Here is an 18,434-nt window from a genome sequence, read left to right as displayed (position 1 = left end):
GTGACCTCTGGAAATTGCTGCATCAGCCTGCAGCCTCCGCAGCCTGAGGGCTATACACTTTCTCGGCGGGGGGGGGGGAAATCTGGGGAACAGGCACCGCACCAACATGTCTGCAGGTCTGTTTATTTTATGCAAAAATCCTCGGATTTCACGCTCCCCAACAGAACCTGGCCCGCGGGGCCCCTCTGCCGTCGTGTCCCAGCACTGCAGCCCAGCTCCGCACTCCTGCACCCACACCTCCCCGCGCCGCCGAGGCAGGGACAGATAGCCCTCAGCCGCCCGCAACGTGGCACAAAAATCACCGACGGCAGGTTCGACCAAGAGCAGGTTCCCTGAAAAACCTCGACCTTTCTAGGTATTTTGATGAAAGTGGCACAGAAATTACCCGGGAAATTTGCAGCCTGCCACTCACCAGGGCAGAGAAGTCCCAAGCAAGCCCTGCCAAGGGCTGTACCAGCTGCATCGCCAATAACCCACTGCGCGTGGCGCAAGCAGCTGCATCACCCTAGCGCACCAGCCAGACAGGGAGATAACCCGTGGCCCACCATCTATTTCCACGTGTTGAGACATACAGAAAATGAGCTAGGAGACTAGTTAGCCAAGACTGTGGTATCTTTAACAAGAAGTATTAAAAAGTACCTGAAAAGGGCTTTCTTTTCTGTATTGCTACAGGGTCATTTCTGTTTGTTCTGGTACAAAGTATTACCCATTGACCCACCCCTCCACTCTTTAATACTTCACCATGCTGCACAGGACCCTGCCTTCTGAACCATTTTCAAAGATTTCCAAAGCACAGCATTTCCGGAAGATCTTCCAAGGCAAATCAGTCAATTAACAGGCAAACTCTCAATAAAGTGCAATATTTTATTCAAATAAAATGTAAGTTTTCTTAACCTTTGACTTTTATGCAAAGGGGTACATTTAAAATGAGTACACTCCACTTCAGCAGGATGCTGCGCTGTACGTGCATCAGTCCGTCAGTCCCCGGGGCACAGAGAACCGGCAGCACGGGACCCCGTGAAGCTCAGATGGCTGCCATCCTTCAGTTATCACAGTACTGTACCTTTACAAGAGACAGCATCAGCACTGTGATAACTGAGCCAGGGCAGCCTGTCAGTCATTGCGGCCCCTCCGCAACACTGCCAAGCCCAGCAGGCACGTCCTCCATCTCCTCATCCCTTACGTGTCTCAAAAACCCCACATCACCCCCAACAGATGCCCCGCTGACAGGTGAAAGGCTCAGGAGCATTTAACAGAAATGGCTTGGCACCTGAGGTTTCAGTCCAGAAAATTATCCAGATAATCAGTGCTATCTTAATGACCACGGTGGCTTCTGCAATGCAGCTCAAAGTGTTTTTAAGTAGTAGCTTCTTCTGGCCAAATCCACCAATGCTGGATTTAATGGAGAAAGTGTAACTAACCACTCTAGAGATATCACTAGAGAGAACAGGGGCACCCCTCTCTCCCCCTTAAATTCACTGGAGCTAGACAGAAGCATTTGGTTTATGCTACTTAAGTATTGAATGTCATGAACCAGACAGTCAGTGGGTGTAACAGCAAAGAGCCAGGTAAGTTAATGGAGCTACACTGCTTGCAACAGCTGAGGAGCAGAATCATTAACAGCTTGAGTACAAGGGTAGCACCACACTGTGACCACGCTGCATACTGCACCGAGCCTGCCAGGCTTTTGCCAGCGGAGCAGGCTAGCAGGCGGTGGAATTTTACAGCACTGTGAACACATTCAGCTGGGCTTAATCAGAGTTTGTCACATGCGCTTCTGGAGCCGGCATCGCAGACGCCCGTTCCTATGCCTACCAATGGCTTCAACGGGAGCAGCACCCAACACCAGGCAGCCAGCTGCATTCACAAGGGACTGCAGCTGGAGTAAGCAGAAGAGGGACCTAAAGGCTTGAGGTGCTTCAAGTATGTAGCTGGCATTTTAAGGTCACAGGATCCAAATACAAAATGACAAAATGAACAATTCCAGCGCAAACTAGTTAAATTATAAGCTTACATCAACCTATGTTTTACCCCCCCCCCCCCCCCCGCCCTTTTTTCCTTCCCTAAAAACAGGCATTGCTGAAACCAGCATGGAACTGTCTACACACATCCCCCCTCCCCACTCCCTTTGGTTAAGGGAATCAAATACATTGAGTTCTGAAATTAGTTTAAAAAAAACACAATGGTTTTACATAGTAAGAGTTAATGTGTTATTAAGTTTTTATAAAAAGTTCACTTATGATGTTGATGGACTTCACCAGAACAAGTTGCTCTTGTGTTTCTACCAGAAGGAAGCAGAAACTCCACAAGCGTTATAACATTCTAAATAACTTACCTGGAAAAGATCATGTCCTGAGATGTTATGGAGACTGTTTTTAAAAGAGAAATACGTAACACTCAGCTGGATCCAGCTATCAAAATGGTGTCTTACAAGTTTTTAACTCAAGAGGGCAATGGAGAGACAAACATGAAATATCTGAGGAGAAGCACGCAGTGGAAAAAAATGTTTGTACATTTTAAAACAAACTACAAATATACATTACATAAAAAGGGAACAGTCAACAGATTATGCAATACTGACATAAGATGACACAGATGACTTCAACATATATCCTAAAACTCGCAGATTTTACCACCATTTGTAGATTAATCATTAAACAATCTGCTGTTGCTAGAAAAAAACAGACAGAAAGCTTGGTAAAAAATATTAATAAATCCTGTACATACAATGGTGACTTTTGAAAAGGAAGGAAGCTGCATAACTAATGAACCATTTGCTCTCACTCTGAGGTGTTTTTACACCACAATTACTATTCCAGCAGAAAAATTCTACTGATTTCAGTAAAATGGCATAAATGTAGGACTGGGAACCCTACACTTCACAGGTTGAAGCGATGAGAGAATAATTGCTATTTTACAGTTCAAGTATGCCTTGACCTCTGTTTCAAGATTTTAAATCCACGCTCCAGCAGTTACTCTTATGCTATTTAAAGGGAGAAGATACACAGCCTCAAAGGTGAACAATCCCTCCCCAGCACCCTCTGGCACAAAGACTGTTCGAGTTACACACATATTCTAAGGGCTGATGCCATTTTCTCTAGAGAGGATCTAGCTCTTATTCCAATACAAATATGGTTTGTTTCCTTGCATCCAACACGCACATGCTGATTTTTGCTCTGCTTCAGTCGGACTAAAGACACACCGACTCTATGCAAAAAGCCTAAGTAGGTTCCCCATTATTACCTGAAGAATCCCCCTTTTAAGCAAAACCCACATTAGTTTTGGAGTCTAGTACATGTTTTTGTTCTTGTTATTACTAAGGCATTGCATGTTTCCATATGCTTTTTAAAAAACTCTAGTTTCCAGTGTTTGCTGCCAGTTCTCGCTTTGGAAAGCGTTCTAAGTTTGCCTGGCTGGTTTTTAAACTCCGCTTCCACCTCCTGCGCCTTTGGGACTGGCTATTCTATACATTTGTTTTCCCCCCACTTGTTTCATATGAACCAAAATCCCCTCAGCATCACACCAACAGAATTACTGATGTGCCCTGACCACAACCTGGAAGGCTTGCGATCCCCACCCCTACGCCCAGGTCACGTATCTTCGAATACTACAAGTCACTCTTGCCCTGCCTCTGCAGAGGCTTATGAGATGCGCAGGTAGCAAACCTGATTTCCATCTTGATTAGCGCGATTTTAACAAAAACCTGTACAAGTCTGAAGAGAAAAGAAAATAAACAGCATATTACGAGGATACGATGGTCTGACAAGCGATTACATGGCTTCGATGAGGGGGACGGAGGCTGCGTTTGAGGAGGAGGAAGGCCGTGAGAAGTGTCGCTCCCTGGCAGGTCCCCGGGCCGCCACAGCTGCTCCCTCCCAACTTTCCTTCGACGGCGCTTCCCGAGGCACGTTACCTGAAACCAGGGGGCAGGCGGCAGCCTTGGCAACACAGCCACGGGACGGGATGGGAAACCAACGCCGGCAAACTGCTCTCACAGAGCCCTCCCCAGCCCCCGCGCCTGCCCGCTCGTCTCCGCCGCGGCGGGAGGCCGGCGCGGGGCGGGGGGGGCGGCCCAGGCCCCCGCCTCGCCCGCCCCGCTCCGCTCCCCTCGCCCCGCTCGCCGTCCTCCGTCCGTCCGGAGCGCTGGAAGCCACCCGGGGAAGGGTCAGCGGCGGCGGCCCCGCTCCTCCCGCGGCCTCGGCGGGGCCCGGCGGGCGGCCGCACCCCCGCGGCGGCGGCAGGCCCCGCCCGCGTAAACACCGCCGCCCGGAAAATAATAGTGCGCAACGGGGGAGCGCCGCGCCCCGGCCCCGCCGCCCCCGCGCCGCAGCCGCCCGCTCCCCCCCCCGCCGGCGGGCGGCGCGGGGCCGGGGCGGGCCGGGCCGGACCCACCTGCGGGCGCGGCGCTCGGCGGGGCCGGGGGCGGCATGACGCAGCACGGGCTGGCGGCGTGAGGGCCGCCATCTTGGTGTGTTTATGGCAGCGCCGCGCGGCCATGTGACGGGCGCTTCCGGGGGCGGGCGCGCGGGCGCGGCGGCGCGCGGGGGACACCGAGCGGGGCGTGGGGCACGCACACGCGCACCCACGGTCACGTGCGCACACAGGTACACGCTGTGGGGCGCCGGGGCAGGGCTGCGCGCGCACGCAGGCACGCAGGCAGGCACGTGCTCTTGCACGCCGGCGGAGCCGCGCGGACACAGGGGCAGGCGCGCGCCCCCGTGGGTCCACAGCCCGGCCGCGTCCCGCGGGGGCCTGGCCCCCTTCGGGGGGGGTGCGGTGGGGTGGGGGTGTCTCGCCGGGGGTGCGGGAGAGCGTCCCCCGGCAAGCGGCGGCACGCGTGCACGCACACACGTCTGCACACGCGCACACGTACCCGCAGCAGCTCCCCCCTCCGGGGCAGAGCGGGGAGAGCGAGAGAGGGAGTGTCTGTCTGTCTGTCTGTGTCTGTGCGTGCCCCCCCCACGCGTCACCAGCCCTGAGCAGCCCGTGAGCCTGGCGGGCCCTGAGCCTGGCGGGCTGTGCGTGTGCGGGCTGCGTTTGCACGCTGCGTGCCCGCGGGATGTGCGTGTTGCAGGCTGCGCGTTTGCAGGCTGCGTGTTTGCAGGCTGCATGTCTGCAGGCTGCGCGTTTGCAGACTGTCTGCAGGCTGTGCGTGCGGGCTGTGCGCTCGCTGCCCGTGTGTTTGCAGCCCTGGCCGCAGCCCCGCACGGCCGCCCCGGCCCTGTGCGGACACAGCCGTGGGCCCTCGGGGTCATCACCCGTCCCCGCACCCACCGCCGCGCCGGCCTGGTGGCCGTGCGGGACGTGCACCGGCCGCCCAAAGCGCCGCCGCTACCGCCGGCTGTTTCCGCGCAAGCTTCAGCCCGGCCTCCGGGCCCCCAGCCCCCGCCTTGCCGGGGACCCCCGGGGCCGGGCCGGGCGGCGGGGGACCCGTCGGGCCGCGGCCCGGCGCGGGCGGGCTCCGGGACTACAAGTCCCAGGGTGCCGCGGCCCGAGGGGGCGGGCGGCGGCGCAGCCCGCCGGTGCTCCCCCCGCCCTGCTGATGTGTACGGGCCGCGGCGGCGGCTGGATGCGGGGGGAGCGGCGCGGCTCGGCGTGGCACGGCGGGCGGCGGCGGGGCCGGGGCCGTCTGACGCGCTCTCCTGGCCCGCAGGGACCCGGGCCGGGCTCCGGCAGCCGGCCATGGCCTCCAAGCTGCTGCGGGCGGTGGTGCTGGGTCCCCCCGGCTCCGGCAAGGGGACGGTGTGCGAGAGGATCGCCCGCAGCTTCGGGCTCCAGCACCTCTCCAGCGGCCAATTCCTGCGGGAGAGCCTCCGCGGCGGCGGCGGTGAGTGCCCGCGGGGCCGCCCCGTCGGGGGGCGGCGGGGACCGGGGGTCTCCAGCCCCGGGCATCTTTGACGGGATGGGGATGCGACGTGGATGGGAATCCCCCCGGATACGCCACGGGTCGTTTTCTTTCCGTGGGGGTGGCACGGCTCATTCATCGCCCTTGCCCTCCAGCCTGAGCTCACGGAGCTGCCCAATAAAAGTGGGGTCCGATGCCACGGGGAGCTGTGGGTGTGTAATAGTTTCATCCCTGCGCCGGGTGGGTACGGCTTCGGAAAAGCCGGTACGAATTACCCACCCGCTCGTGCACCGACAGTTAACGGCGGCGTCTGGGGGTGCAGGTCGCGTCTTATTAATAACTTCATCCTGCCTCAGGTGGTTGTACAGGAACGGGGTGCAAACTGCAAAGCAGTGGGCGGCAGATGGCTGAAATGCTGGTGCACGCTGTGCCTGTGCAACACCCACAGTGGGAGGGACTGGGAACGTGCGTTCGTCCACGGGGGAAACCCCGCTGGGAAAATTGCTGTGGGTCACGACGTGCTGTGGCCAGGTGCCGTGCCGTGCGGTGCTGGCCCCTGCGGCAAGGACGGTGGGGTGTTACGGGGCGCTGGTGTGTGTCCCCCGCTCCTTTATGAAACTCTCTTCCAGAAAGCAGGGAGGTGGAGGAGGTGGGCAGCAGCACCCACCCTGCACAGGGCACCCGCCAAGGCCTGGCTTTTTAGGGCCTGCGGCAGAGCGCGCAGCGGGCAGCCCCTGGGCAAGGCGAACCTGCCTGCGGGAGCACGGCCTCACCACAGTGGCTCTCTGCTCCTGCCCGTCCCAAGTTTGACATCCAGGTCCAAAGCCCTTGGGAGCACTGATGGTCTTTGCCGTGTTTATGCCCCGGGCAGCGCTGTCAGCTGCTGAGATGCTCCCGGGCTCCGGCCAGGCTTGGGAGCGGGTGTGCTGCACCCCACCTTGCACTTGGGTTCCTCTGCAGCTGCCGTTGGGCAATCCCAGCGTATTGCTTTTTCCAACAGCTCCTTCTCTCCTCTGCTAATGTGTGAAAGACCGACCTAGAGAGGAAGCTGACTCACCCGGCAGAGGAATGGTAAAACGGCGTTGATACAAAACAAGCTGAGAGAACTCAGAAATTATTTCCCTTTTTAGAAGGGTAACAAAAAGAAGGAGGAAAAAAAGGGAGGGTAAAGTTTTGGAGAGCTGCATGCTCTGGCAGGAGCATTACACACAGCCCTGTGCTGGTCACTCATTTAAAAATATCCAGATTTCCTTTTATAAATAAAAAGGACAATAATATTTCCTTTGGAGGGAGGCTCAAAGTTAGGAAAATCCCGATGACTGCTTTGGCTGAAGGACAAAACGCCTGGGTGAAAAGCAAGCAGAGGTGCAGCGCGCGGGAGCGGGACAGTGCGGTGAGACTGCATGTCCGCACAGGAACTCGCATGATCAAGGTCTAAACAAGTGGCTTTCCTGGATTCTGTATTTCAGTTAATACTCTTGCTGTAGAGCTTCTCTGGGGACACTGGAGAAGGAAGAAGGGGCTGTGAATGGAGTTAGCAGAAGGTATTTCCCAAAGCGCATCGGGTAAATTCAGTTTCCCAAAGGAAACAACACTGAGAAGTGTGGGTAAAATTACTTAGAAGTAAATCAACCTTAGTTTGGTACAGCTGGCGTGACGTTCAGGTCCCACCTTTGACTCAGCCTCCAGTTACAGCTCTCAGTAAGCTGCAGCTATTTGCTTTTTTTTTTTTTGCTATTTGCTTTGGACAAGCTGTTACACGACGGCACTGCGGTGTGCCAGCTCCGGGGGAAACTAGGTGGAAGTAGACTCTCCTCCTGAGTTTATCATCTGCGCCGCTGGCTTTGCATTTTAGGGGAGCTGGGGCCCTCTGGTACAAACAGCTGTGTTACAGAAGTGTTGTGCCAAAGGGACCCGTCAGTCTGGTGTTTGTAGAGTAATCTCAGTCCAAGGATGGCAGGCAGGCATCCATGCAGAGGGGATTTTCCTGCTTGCCGTTGCACGATGGAAAGTAGCCATGGCTGTGGGGTTCAGGCCCGGGCGGCATGGAGGACTCCAGCCACCAGCGGAAGCCTGAGCCACCTGGCAGGGAGAGCGTGCCCAGCTCACCGCCGCTGTCGGCAGTCGCAGGGAACCAGGACTTCACTTTGCAGCTGAGCGAAGCCGCTGAACGCGTGACTGCTGCTGAAGTGTTTAAAGTTTTGCTACAGTGACCCTACAAGTACATCCGCTACCACACATTTGTCTGTTAATTAGTGTCTTGCTTAGTGAGCGGTGGCTCTGCTGTAGGAAAGGGCCTTTTTAAGATCTTGGAAGACTTAGAAACTGTGGTTTTGGTGCTAGGCAGGGGTGATGGAGGGTGGTGAGCAATTTCCTTGGCCCATACTTGCCTTGGTACCCAGGTGGTCGTCTCTGGTGTTGGCAGCATTCTGGGGTCTTAACAGGACCTGGCAGTTAATTTGCAATACAACTTAATTTCTTTTCCAGTGGCTTTGGCTGAGGGTCTACATCCTCCCAGGGACACGTGGGTCTTTTGTCTGCCCCACTACTCCTTTTAATGTGCTTTGTTGGAGGTAGAAATGGCTCCTGTCCCCTCCTCGTGATGGATTTCGTTTGTTAGTGTCGCCCAATGTGAGCACAAAAAAAAAGGCTAAGGGGGTTGTGGGCTGTGCATGGCCGAGCCCCGCGGTCCTTCTCCCAGCCTTTCCTGTGGGTGATGGTCTTTGCTGGCAGAGCCACATATGGGCCCAACTACCTGTCAAAGCTGAGCCCAGGGGATGCAATCTGCCAGCCCTTTGTTTTTCCATAGGGTCAGTGCTATATCTTTATGTGCAGGAGCAGCAGCGATGCTCTGGCTGTGGCAGTTTCCCCTGGCGCTGGCTGCCGCCCCAGAGACGGACCCCGCTGTCCATCCAGCAAGTGGGTTGTGTCCCGAATTTGGGGCCACACCAGGCTCTGGCTCCCTAAAGTGGCGTCCTGCCAGCAGGGATGGGGTAGGAGCAAGGGCCCTGGATGCAGCGTTCGCATCGGATAAGAGGTCCCGGGGTCCCAAAAACGGGGTGACATCTAGCCCTGGCCAGTCGGGGTTGTTGCAGCTTAACTGTGCTGGTGCACAGGCAGATGCGTTTGGTGCCCTGTTAACCACCTGGGGTTTCTTCTCTCCATTAACTCCAGATCGCATTGCTGTAGCCTAAATAAAAAAAATCATGTAGAAGGTTGCACTATGGGGCAGAAAGTCCAGGGTTATCATGCCGGGTCTGGAGGCTGCCAAGGGCTGTGTTTGGGAACAGCCTCTCCTCCTGCCTCGTCCTGGGTGGCTCTTTTATCACTCATGGCCTCGGGGGCAGGAGACATCCCTCAGGGCTGTAACTCTGTAACTCCTCATTGCTTTGATAAGGAGGGATGGCTACAGCTCAGGGTCGCTTCAGGGAAGCCACAGAGAGCCTGAAATCCTGTGCATTAAAGGGTGGATTAAACTCATGGTCATTAGATTAATGGGATTAAGCCCGTGAGTCAAGAGGCTGTTTTGCACAGAGCTCAGCACTGCCAGGAGCACCCGCCTGCCCAGCTCAGGCAGCACGAGTGGTGGCTAAGGAGCCCCTTGCTACCTGGAGTAACTGCAGAGCAATGCTTGCAACCCCTCTCTGCACCTGCCCATAGCAATGGGGATTTTGGTGCTTGCATAAGAGCTGTGCAGCGCAGTAGGGGTGAGCTCCAGCTCCTCACGCAAGGGGACTGGGATCTGCATGGAGCTGCTGAGCAGGGACCGGCATCTTCCGCCCTGCTCAGGAAGGACTGCCCAAACCCTGCTCCCCTTTGGCTTGTGGCTGGGGAGCCCTTCACCAGAAGCATGGAGCTTGCATGGAGCAGATTGGGCTCTGGGGCTGACAGCTGGTGCAGCTGGGAAGGGGATGGCAAATGTAAAAATTGAAGGTAAAGGCTGCCTTGAAGAAACCCCCCAGGAGCAGGGCTGTGCTGCAGGGATGATGCGCTCTAGAGCATCCCTGGTGTTGGGGGCCAGGGGACCAGGCAGCTCTGCAGGTCCTTCATGCAAAATACATGCCCATTCCTCCTCAGTGGGACGGGACTGGCAGTGCTGCTTGTGCTTTGGAGGTGGCTGGGCAGGAAAGAAGAGGCTGGAGGGGCTTAGGTGGCTGTCTGGAAGCAGTCAGCACCCTGTGCTGGTGTGTGGACCCCCATGGTAGTGCATTCTCCCCATGCCAGTGCATAACCCCTGTGCCCCCCATGTTGCTATGTGCACCCCATGCCCGTGTGTGCACCCCCATGCTCGTGCATGCCCCCCACACTGGTGTGTCTCCCTGGCACGCACGAGGGGCGTGGAGGAGCGGCATCCCCGGCAGCAGGAGTCATCCATCGTGGAGCAGTGGAGAGCCGTCCACCCGTATCGGGGGCGTGGGAAAACTGCAGACTCCATGATGCAGAGCTGTGGATCCCTGCTGTATTTCCAGACTTCACAACTGTGTCTTGGTGTATTTTTGGTTTGCAGCACCAGGCCTGGCTCCAGCAGCCCCACTGAGCAGCAGCCGGTCCCTTGGATGGCCAGCCCTCCTCGGGGCGGCAGCAGGACCTTCTGCTGCAGCTCCAGCCTCTGTGGCTGCCAGGCTCTGCCCTGGGAGCAGCTCTGCCCTGCCGGCGAGTGCATTCCCTGCAAACCTGTGGCAATGTGCAGACCATATGAATAAATATTAAAAAATGTAGGTGGATGTGATAATATTTATGCCCTAGCAGGTCTCCATGCTGATTGCATAAGACATCATGTATTATTTCCATCCCCACGTCCTTTGCTTCCCCAAGCAGGAGAGCTGCCAGCAGTGCTGACGACGTATGGGCAGCGACAAAAAACCTGTCATTGAAAAAAGGTATTTTCTGCTCACTGCGCCTGGCAGCCAGTGTGGCTCTGAGCAAAGAGCTGCTCGGCAGGGTGAGCTGAAATGCCTTTATGGAGCAGAGGGAGGGGGACACTCTCTGGTCCAGTGACTCAGCCCTGCAGGCTGGTGAGTCAGCGCCCACTGCCTGCCCCGTTTTGGAGGCAGGTTGCCAACGGGGAGCGTGGCTCGGCTGGCAGCCCCAACCTGTCCCGCTTTCCTGCCAGGCATCATCTGCAGACCATTTCAGGAGCCTGCGAGGTTTCCTGCACAAGCTCTGGCCCGGTGCTCCCGGGGGAATCCATGCAGGCTGCATCGAGTTCTCCAGTTAGATCAGATGAACTCTCTGCAGGAACTGCATATCTTGCAAAAAAAACCCCCTCCTGTAGCTCAGGAGTTCAGCCCGTGGCCAGATGCATGTGCCTGCCTGGTCTGACATCTTGCTGCAGTCTGGAAAACCAGAGCCTGCCTCCAAATGCAGGATCCTGTAGCTTTTTTTAGAGAGGACTCATACTTTGGGAGGGCTCAAATGTGCTGTCCTCGGCTAAGATGTGCTGTCCTCAGGAAAAGTCTTGCAAAAATTGATTGCAAAATTGTTCATTTCTGGTGACAAATGCTATTTCAGCTGCTGTTGGAAGAGAGCAGAACTGGTGTCAGTTGGGTCCCACTCCAAGAGGAAAAGCCTGGACCTCTTCTGGTGGCAGGATCAGGACTTGTCACATGCAATGGCAAAGAATATTTGCATTTTCCAGTTTCTTTGTGTCTCCGAGTGGCTAAAAGAAAATCGCAGGCAAACTGTAATGTAAGAAGCAACTTAATTTATTGCATTTCTTCTTGAAGTAACATCTGCTGTACCCCAGCTGCAATAAAAATATAAGCAGAATAAACCCTTGTTACACTGACTGCTGGCAGCAGCTGCCCGGGTGATGCTAGGCTGTGTGAAGGTGGAACCAGGTATGGTGTTACTTGTGCAGAAACCACTGCTGGCTTCTCCTGCAGTGCCGTCGGCTCCAGCTGAGTGATGCAGGGCAGACCCAGGCAGGCGCCTGGTAAGGTACATTTACCTTGCAGTTACGCCCCAATTATGTTCTCAAGGATTTGAGCTTGGAAATAATTTTCTTATCTGAGTGTATCTTAAGTTGAGGCTCTGAAATCTTAAAGCCCTTTGGATGGGAAGCCGTCTTCTGCTTTCAGCAGTGATTTAACAAACACTTTGAGGTTTGGGTTTCGCATGGGCTCACTGGTGATGCCTGTTTACTGCTGCATTTTGCACATGAAATGGTGAATTTGCACCTCTTCAGATTGTTTATAAATTATGATGCCAGCTTTTTCTGGTGATGGTTGTACATGGAAACTTTGTGCCTATGAGCCAAATGCTGCCAGATCTGCAAGCATTGCTCAAATGTATCATTGTGCTCATGGCTTTACTAGAAACCTCCTCCAAGGCACAAGAATTTGCAGCTGTGGCTCAGTGCATATAGGAATAGGCATTATTAGGATCCTGAATTTGGCACCAACATTGCTTTAAAGCAAGCAGCGAACCAGGTAGCAAGGTGTTGGCCAGATCTGCGGTCCGGGATGGGTGACCATCCCACCATCGGAGGTATGCGGAGGTTGGCTGCATCCCTTGCAGCTGGTCCACTGTCTTCGTAACATTTAATATCCATGCCAGTGTCACCCATAACCACACCGGTGCCTTCTCCAAAACCAAAGGAGCTTCATGCGTAGCACACGGTGCATGTGTCCGGCGTGGCAGGGACGGTGCCAGTGCCCCTTGCCGTCATCAGCCAGCTCGCAGGACTGCAAGGGCTTGGCTGGTGCTTGCTGTGTTCCTGCTTCGGCTATTTCAGGCATTTCCATTTCTACAGCACCAAAAGGACCGCGTGGCCCCTGGCTATCAGGAGCAGCAGCTATGAGCAGAGGGATGCTGCCGAAAGGCGCCTGGATGAGTGATTTGGGAGGACAGGCAGAATTTGAGGGGGAGCAGTATTTTTTAAGCGGAAATGTCATGCTTTTTCTTTTTTGCCTTTTTTTTTTCCTTCTCTTGAACAGAAGTTGGCGTCTTGGCAAAGCAGTACCTTGAGCGAGGCCTTCTGGTGCCGGACCACGTCATCACGCGCATGATGATGACAGAGCTGGAGAAGCGGCGAGAGCAGCACTGGCTGCTTGATGGTGAGTGTGCTGCCAGTGTCCCTTCTGGATGGGAAAATCCCAGCCCCCTTTAAAACATTATTTTGCTGCTAATGGTTTGGCAGCACCAGGAGAGAGAAAAAACAGAAGGTGCCTTTCCCGGTCCTGCTGGCCATGGGAGGGGAGGCAGGAGCCGACCTGCTGGCAGAGACATCTGCCCACAGGTGTTCCTTCCCTCTGCCCTGAGTGTGTCCAGCTGAGCCCTTGGCACACATCGGGGAAAGGGAAAGGCAGGGGAAGGAGATGGGTGTTTCATAAAGTGGACCCAGTGAGCAGAACAGGGCTGGAGGCAGGCTAAGAAAGCTCGTCATCCTGCTTCCGTACGTGTGCGAAGGAGCTACTCATCCCAAGCCTGAAAGCCACCTGAGGTGCGGGTGGAGAAGACACTGAGAGCAAACTGGCAAGGCACGCGGTGAGAGGAGCAGCAGAGGGTTCACCAGGAGCTCCTGCAGCCCTCAGCAGTGAAGCTGCACACCAGCAGCCGTGGTGCATCACTGCTGGTAGCCTGGGAGCTGGCAAGTGCTGATGGCAGCTCTAGAAATCGCTTTGGGCTTTGTTAGGGGATGGGACAGGGCTCAGCAGGTCACACTTACCTGCGGCGTTGGGCACAGGTGAGTGTAACATATGGGGATGAGCGGCCGTGGCTGTTGTAGGGGGAGAAACCCTCCCTTGCCAATCTGCTGAAGCTCTTTGAAAGAGTCAGTGAATGCGTAGATAACACTGAGCCAGTTGATTTATAACAGACTTGGGCTTTCGGAGAGCTCTCAGGCTCCTGATAGGGAAAATACAAAATAATTTACAACTAAAATAAGTCTGCATTTTAGTGCCATGGACTGGAGGGCTGGTGGAGCGAGGCTTCTTCCCCATGTGGCCCTGGGTGGCCCCAGAGGAGGGGTGGCTTGTGCTGGGGCTTGGGGTCCAGCCGAGCTCTTCTCACCCCAGCGGGCACTGGGATCTGGCAGCGTTGGCACCAGGGGTCTGGCAGTGTTGCCCCACTGGGCTTGCAGGGAGGATGTCAGAGACCTCAAGCCCCGTAGGTTCATGTTGCCTTGAAGATGCCTGTGAATCCCCACTATTAAAATTTCATTATTCTTACCATAATGCCACTTAATTCATCTGGGAACATGGTGAGTAACATATTACAGCAACAAGCACTGCCTAAACAAGTACATATTTTGTTGAATTAAAACTCTGGCATTTCAACACATTCATGGGGGTTTGCATTGACACACTCAGATCCGGGTTCTTGCAGCTCGGGATGTTGATTTATCGTGGTATGACCCCCAGCAGCCTGGCCCGGGGACCAGCTCCCATTTCATCACAGCTTTGCATCCAGAGGTCCCACTGAGGGTGCCGCAAGGGTGAAGTAATTCCAGCCATGGGCTGGTAACGAGGATTTTGGGAACCGCCTGCTTTGTGTGCTGACCTCCGCTTTATACCAAGACATTTGAGGGAGGGGCTGCCCCTGAAGCTAAAATCTGAATGCAGGCAGCAGTGATGCTGGCAGCCCTGCACTGTCACGTTCTTCCTCCTAATTTTGGGGGAATTCATCTGCCTGCGGGCACAAGCAGTGGCTGCAGTCAGAGCCCCACTCCAGCAGTACTGTGACAAGGAGCGTATTTATTTCAAGTGGTCTGTTTGATAACTTAAATAACAGACCGACTTTACTTGGTAAGACAGACTAAATGTATTCTTTCTCATAATGTCCAATTCATTCCCTGTGCTGATGTCCTGACAAGCTCTTAGCTAATAATAGTCTGCTTGGGAAAAGGCTGGGAGGTCTTAGAGGGTTTTACGGATGTAAAAAAAGGCTAAAAAAATGAAAAAAGGGTGTTGTCAGCAGAGAAAACTGGAGAGGGGACCAGCTCAGAGTCACCCTGGTTGTGGTCTGGTGGCAAGAGCGGATGCTCCCACCCGCTCTCTGACTTTTCTAAACAAAAGGTACCACCTGGTACCTTCGGAGGACGGGGGTTTGAGAGAGCTGGGTGATGGCTCTACAAACCATTTTATCGCAGTATCCTTGATGTCCTCTTTGTAAACCAGGGGTGTGTTAACTCATCTGTGCACAACATTTTGTTTCCTCCAAGTTCTTCTTTTTAATTCCAGCCTTTATCCCTGGTTTGTTGTTGCCTGTGCCTTCTTACTTGCCTCCAGCTCCTGTGCAGGGACGCCAGCCCTGCACCAGACAACGACTTTGCACGAAAACATGAGCCCACAGCGACCCATGTGCTATATTTTGGGAGTCGGTGCTGTAGGAGCTATTTTTTATTATAGCCATATGGTGGATGCCTGTCTTTCACACCGCTTGTGCTATAGCGAGGAGCCGCGGTGGTTTTGCAGCTCCAGGCCTGTGGGGTGGGTGCTTTTGGCTCCATCATTGCTGCTTTCCTGTCTCTCATGACAGCCCCTTTCTGTTGCGGTGCCTGCACAGGTTTCCCTCGGACACTGGGGCAAGCTGAGGCGCTGGACAGAATCTGCGAGCTGGACCTGGTGATCAGCTTGAACATACCCTTTGAGACGCTGAAGGATCGCCTGAGTGCCCGCTGGGTCCACCCTGCCAGTGGGAGGGTGTACAACATGGACTTCAACCCCCCCCATGTCCGGGTAAGAGCCCGTAGCATTGCAGTGGTGGTGGCTGGGAGCAGTTCACAGAAGGAAAAGATCAGAGAAGCCTTTCTCTGCGTGAGCTGAGATCGTAAAAAAGCATTGGGGAAGAAATCCCAGGTAGTAAGCACTGAGCACTGGAGGGCTTTGCCCTCAGGAGTCAGCCTGAAGGAGTTGTGCTAAATGTTAATTAGGGAAATGGGATTTATGTTAAATGCCGTCTGAGGATGCTCAGTCAATGCAGAGCAGGACGAGACATTTGGCAGCAGCTGCATGGCAGGGAGCTGCAGTGTGGGCGATGGGACCGGTGGCTGCATCCCCTTGATGGTGTTTGCCTTCCTGCAGGGCGTCGATGACCTGACAGGTGAGCCACTGGTCCAGCGTGAGGACGACAAACCTGAGGCCGTTGCTGCCAGGCTCAGAAAATACAAAGATGCTGCAAAGCCAGTAATAGAGTTGTACAAGTGAGTTGGATCATGCAAGAAAATCACAGCGTGCCTGTAAAAACAGGCACAACTGCTGTTTCCACCAGCCAGTCCCATGCCCCCATCCCAAGAGCCCAAGGAGCCCCGGCACAGCCCCCGACAGATTTTGGGGGGCAGATCACTGTGCTTAGCAGCACAAACCCCAGCCATTCATTGCAGCCAAGCCCTGGCTCTGTTTGGAGGGAGGAGGCTGATGTGATGAAATTTACAGCTCCTGTTTGTCTTGCTGGGCTCCACAAAGGGCTTTGCTGGTGCTGGTGATGGGAGTGATTTTTTGCCTGCGGCAGAAGGCACTCGCAAATCCCTTCTGCCCCCCAGCTCCACTGTGCAAGGTGGGAAGCCTGTTTGCGTTGCAGAGGTGCTGCCCATCAGCGCTATGAAACCTAACCAGTTAAGAGTTTTAGCTTCCTTCTGTGTGAGCGTTGTTCAGCACAAGAGATGGAGAAGCTCTGAGATGCCTCAGACCCTGCCCTGCCCATGCAGAGCCGTCGCTCAGTGAGCTGAGGGTCTGCGGGCAAGTGGGGATGGTGATGTTGCAGAGAACAGGCACCCACGAGCTGCTTTCTACCCTGCTTCAAATCAACCCATTCGCCCTGTGCTGTGCAGATCCAGGGCGGTATGTGCTGTGCAGTCATCCTGCAAAAAATTAGTCCAGGGCCCCGAGGCATTTAGGTAAAGTACAGGGCAACTGGCGAGAGGGCAGGAGAAGGGTGAGACCCCAGGGCTAGCTCGGATGGGTTTGCTGTGAGCACAGACACGTTTCAGGGCTTGTCCCTTCTGTGCTGCTGGTAGTTTGGGGCAGTCATCCCCTGGCCGAGTTGGGAATAGATGGATTTCCGTAGGGTGGCAATCCACTACTGAAAGGGAGCGAGCGTCTGGGAGTGTTTTTAAAAGCAGAAGTGGTCCATGGGGGGCCAAAAGCGGCATTGCAGGGGAGGGGGGAGAACTGGGGCCCTGAATTTCCCACTCGCTTAAGCACATGAATAAATCCTGCTGATTTACATCTATAAAGCACTTCAGAGAACGAGTGGTCTTTAGGGGGACGAGGGTGAGCTCTCCTCCTGGGTAATGTGATTATTCGTGGTTATCTGGGTTTGGTTGATCCATGTGTGAGTGCAGCTGGGCTCCTCCCAGCAAATGCTGCAGACGGGAGCAGCTGCCGCTCATCCCTTTTATCCCCCTCCTCTTGCCCAAAAAGCTGAGCTTCCAGCCTGGCCGGACTGTCCCCTGCCAATGGCCAACATGACTGCAAATACCCCTGTCCTCGGGACTGCAAATACCCTTGGTACTGACTTCTCCTTCCATCTCTCTTCCAGGAGCAGGGGCATCCTTCACTCCTTCTCGGGAACAGAGACCAACAAGATCTGGCCGTACGTGTACACCCTGCTTTCCAGCAGGATCCCACCCATTCTCTCGGATGAGGAGAACTAAACAGCTTGTATCAAGGACCAAGAGTGAATGCCATCACGAATTTGGTTTCTCTGCGTGGTGCTGGGGCTGTGCTCACATTAGGCGATTGTGCGGTATCTAAAGTCCCTTCCCCGGGTGTACTGGGTGACATCGGTGGATACACAGTTATAGCCAGTATTGGGGTGAAATGATCTTTGATTATAAGGTCAAGTCTGCTAGAATAAGGGGTTTTTCCTCTTCTGAGGCTATAAAGTATTCCTGCCTATGGTCCAAGTACACACACAGATCAGTGATGCAAACCTGGGTAATGATCACGCCAGGTTTACACAGCTTGCCATGATGTCCCTGCCACCCCCATACAAATGCCAGTCTCTGAGCCTACAATGTGCCATCCCATTGCTCCACAGTACCGTTCACTGAAGATTACTCTCTAGGTTGAGGGGTTTTTTTTCTATAAATTATTTTCTATTAAATTTATTTCTCAGAGAAATAAAGCTCTAAAAAGCAAGACTTAGCCCAGTGGGAATTGGTGAGCAACATGGAAAATATGTACACTATGAAGCTCAGAAACGTGAAGATGACATTTCCAGCATTAATACACATAAAAGAGGGAAAACATTGGTAGTAAAACACGCACTTGTGCTTCGTCCATAGAGAGACATGAAACCCCTGTTATAAAAAGCTGCTGTACACTCTAGTTTTCATGAGAGGCTGTGACACCGCGCAGGATCTGTGCTGGGGATGAGCTGCATTCCTTTGTGCTTACCTTGTTTATAGCTTTTAATACTACAAGATACAGTCATGTTATAAGAGTTTCTCCCAAAGATTCATTTTAATGTGTGCTTCAGTTCTGGGGAGAAATCAAGTCATGCCATCTTCTGTGCTGCCTTTGTCCCTGAGGTCCCCTGGAGATGAGGTGTTCCCTAAGTGGTACCCGCTGCGGCTGCAGCATCTCTGGCAGAAGCGGCTCCCTCCCCACAAACCCCCAGAGGGGTGAGAGCCTTCCCTTCCTGG

General features: G+C 54.5%; 1 protein-coding gene across 2 annotated transcripts; it reads left to right on the top strand.

Annotated features, from left to right (window-relative positions):
- Positions 1-5,682: 5,682 nt before the first annotated feature.
- AK4 (adenylate kinase 4) lies at positions 5,683-17,474 on the top strand. 2 transcript variants are annotated; one of them, XM_075710164.1, is made up of 5 exons: positions 5,683-5,827; positions 12,784-12,903; positions 15,353-15,525; positions 15,871-15,989; positions 17,327-17,474. In XM_075710164.1, exons 1-5 carry the CDS (start codon positions 5,683-5,685, stop codon positions 17,439-17,441), a joined length of 672 nt encoding a protein of 223 aa, XP_075566279.1. In that variant the 3' UTR covers positions 17,442-17,474. The 2 variants fall into 2 exon arrangements, with proteins under 2 accessions (XP_075566279.1, XP_075566280.1); XM_075710165.1 differs by lacking the exon at positions 5,683-5,827 and adding an exon at positions 5,934-6,057.
- The last annotated feature ends 960 nt before the right edge of the window (positions 17,475-18,434 follow it).

This window comes from Pelecanus crispus, chromosome 5 (assembly GCF_030463565.1).
Source record: "Pelecanus crispus isolate bPelCri1 chromosome 5, bPelCri1.pri, whole genome shotgun sequence".
NCBI classification, from domain to species: domain Eukaryota; kingdom Metazoa; phylum Chordata; class Aves; order Pelecaniformes; family Pelecanidae; genus Pelecanus; species Pelecanus crispus.
The sequence above is the reverse complement of the archived record's forward strand: the minus strand, read 5'-3'. Positions and strand labels throughout refer to the sequence as shown.

What these genes read in the sequence shown, in the direction of transcription:
- AK4 (XM_075710164.1), top strand. Translation starts at nt 5,683, where the DNA reads ATGGCCTCCAAGCTGCTGCGGGCGGTGGTGCTGGGTCCCCCCGGCTCC. An exon ending in GAGCCTCCGCGGCGGCGGCG is followed by an intron (nt 5,828 to 12,783) that starts GTGAGTGCCCGC and finishes TCTCTTGAACAG; the next exon opens with AAGTTGGCGTCTTGGCAAAG. An exon ending in TCAACCCCCCCCATGTCCGG is followed by an intron (nt 15,526 to 15,870) that starts GTAAGAGCCCGT and finishes GCCTTCCTGCAG; the next exon opens with GGCGTCGATGACCTGACAGG.